We start from the raw sequence: 3,220 nt of genomic DNA, 5'->3' as shown, positions 1-3,220 counted from the left end.
AATACGTTCAAAATAAAGACAAATTTACATATCAATAATTGACACCCAGGTAAGCTAAAGGTAAATACGTTCAAAATAAAGACAAATTTACATATCAATAATTGACACCCAGGTAAGCTAAAGGTAAATACGTTCAAAATAACGACAAATTTACATATCAATAAATAGTATCTATGTGAATTAAAGATAAAATAAGCACAAAAGAATATTTTTATTATCACAAAAAGATTTATTTATTTGTGAAATAAATAAATAAAAGAAAAAAGGTGAAAATTCATTTATTTCTTCAACTTTTATATGTTTATCCAATCATTCGATTTGAAAATGATAAAAAAGAGAAAAAAAAAGAAAAAGAAAATCGATTTATAACTAATAACCTTTTTCATAAATATAATAATTAAATTTTATTTGTAAATATTTTAATCAATTACTGATAATATATGTTGATTACAATGATAGTAATGATAATGATGAATGTTATTGAAGAAATTAGAATGTAAAATGATGTGCAAATTGAATTAAACCGATAAGATATTATGATAATTGATTTATGATTAAAAAAAAAAAAAGAAAAAAATATAACAAATCAAAAAACATTTTATTTCAATGAATGAAATTATTAAAAAAAAAAAAAGAAAAATTAAAAAAAAAGAGGAAAATATTAGAAATAAGTTATAATGCAATATTAGCATATACACTACCATTCGTTTATCGATAAGAAAGAAAAGAGGAAAAAAAAATCAAAGGTCAAATTTTGTATCATAATTTGACCAAAAAAAGGTCAATGTGTAAAGCAGGAAATACATACAACATCATCATCATCATCATCATCGTCATCATCATCGTCATCAAAGCCTATGACAATAGATATTATGCAAGAAGATTTATTCTTTGGTCTAATTTTTCTTTTAGAGATATAGGAATAGGAACAAATTATAATCAGTAATTAATTTTAAAATGTTTCAAATTAATGAAAAATTACGGGAAATTTTTGTAATAGTATGAAATTTCAATTCGAATTTAAATAATATCACTTGTAATGCTATCTAATAGATTTTTGAAACATTTACTAGTAATCATAATTTAACAATTATATGGATTAAATTGTTATCATTTATCAAAGGAATATGGTTATATTGATAAATGATTAAAATTGATTGATTCGATTTTTCATTTCATATTAATTCGAATATCGATTTTTAATGGTGAAATTAAATTTTAAGTTGCAAAAGCAAAAAATTCACTTTAATTTTTGCTTTTTTTTTGTTGGAAAAATGAATTTTGAAATAAATTTTTGCTTACATATTCATTTGAAAAATTACGATAAACTTTCCATAAATATAAATTGTTCGCAAATATATTTCAAAATTTTTTCAACGACTAACTAATCATTAAACTATAAATTACATGCCGAAAATATAAATAATCCATTTTAACTAATAAATTAAAGAACAAAAACAAAAATATATTTGTATTTGGGTAGCAAAACAAAAAAATGCACGAAATAAAGCAAAATTAATTAAATTGAAATAAAATTAACAAATGGTAATGATAGGTAATGCAATTTATAAATGATAAAATTTAGAATTTAAGTAAAATAAAATTAAAAGAAAAAAAACAGAGAAATTGGAAATGTGTATCTTTTCATTTCGATAAAATTGTACAAAATGATTTTTAGTAGAAAAAATCTGAAAATTGAAATAAAACGAAATCGAAAAAAAACAGAAATTGGAAATGTGTATCTTTTCATTTCGATAAAATTGTACAAAATGATTTTTAGTTGAAGAAGAAAATAAATTGTCAGTAATTTACAGGTTAACGAAGAGCAAACAAATATTCCAATGATTGATAGATAAATTACAACAACCTAATATTAACCTTTTTTTCCTATCATTTCATGTCTTTCTTATTTTAGTGTAAAATTTGTGAAAAATTAATAGTACAAATGTGTAAGTGTTGAAATATTAACGTATCATCCGGTTTTAGTATTATATCGATGATAATTATATTTCTTTTATACTAATATTCATATCCGGATACATTCCGGTTATTCCGATTATAAGCATATTGGCAGTTTTCAGAAATTTATTAATGTTCCTAATTTCTTAATCTTTTCTAGATATATCATTGTAAATTTGATTATTTGACAACTGTACCGAATATATTTTATGATTTAAAAGAAAACTTTTTATGTTTTAAATTTTGCAATTCAAAGAAAAGAAATAATTTCTTTCTATAGGAATTACAAATGATTATGGTATGATGATGAATGTGAAATTTTTGTATGAATTTAATTAATATGCCAATTTTGATGTGTATTCCGTTACTTTACTAAAATAATTTTTTACTAAAATAATTGAATAGGATGGGTAATACAAAATGAGTAAATCAATTGATTAATTACAGTCAAAGTTTCATTTTGAAGTTTATAAAAAAATGATATGAAAACATAAAAGAAAAAAATTAACGGATTAAATATGTATAAAGAAATTATGGATCTAAAATTAATCGATATTGATCATCATCCAATAATTGAATTGATGTTGTAAATATGACATATCGATTTTCCAATGATCGTTGAATTGCAAAAGCAAGTTCTTGTCGTTGTGTTCGTGTCAGCACATTTAGGATATCAATTGTAAGTGTTGCAACTTCATGAAATGATTTAAAATTACCCTAAAAAAATTTTTAACTTTTATCCTGAATAATCGGAATTTTCAAATTTTTAAATTTTTAAATTACCTTCAATTTTTAAACTTTTAATCTGAAAAAAATTTTTAACTTTTATTTTTTTTTGCGCCAAAAAAGAGAAATAATATCATTAAATTTATTTAAATAAAATTAATTGTTTATTTTTTAAATGTTTTAAGAAAATGTGAAATATTGATGAAGCGTTTTTTTTTCTAACAAACTTTTTGTCATCATACTTTATTAAGACATGTCGTTGTCTCTTTTGCTTCACATCGTAATTTCAATACATTCTCGTCAAGAATGTAAAAAAATTTTCCTTTGATATAAGTTGCTTTTGCAATATTAATATCATTAACAATAAATGCTGGATAAGGCCAAAAACTTGTTGTTATAATAAGTCCTTCAGGTATGACACCGATTGAACGAAATGCTTCCATTACCTGTAGATATTAATTTTTAGATAAATGATACAACCATTCATTTAAGCCTATTAATATTATCATTTATTATTATTATTATTATTATTATT

The 3,220-nt window shown here is 21.5% G+C and overlaps 1 protein-coding gene across 1 annotated transcript; it reads right to left on the bottom strand.

The window, feature by feature from the left end:
• Nucleotides 1-2,490: 2,490 nt before the first annotated feature.
• LOAG_13917 (hypothetical protein) lies at nt 2,491-3,128 on the bottom strand (the record flags this gene model as incomplete). The annotated part of the gene is made up of 2 exons (XM_003149421.1): nt 2,491-2,676; nt 2,928-3,128. 2 exons carry the CDS (start codon nt 3,126-3,128, stop codon nt 2,491-2,493), a joined length of 387 nt encoding a protein of 128 aa, XP_003149469.1.
• Between the last annotated feature and the right edge of the window lie 92 nt (nt 3,129-3,220).

Source organism: Loa loa (genome assembly GCF_000183805.2).
Source record: "Loa loa unplaced genomic scaffold supercont3.402, whole genome shotgun sequence".
In the NCBI taxonomy this organism is placed as follows: Eukaryota; Metazoa; Nematoda; class Chromadorea; order Rhabditida; family Onchocercidae; genus Loa; species Loa loa.
This window is presented reverse-complemented; position numbering and strand designations above follow the sequence as displayed.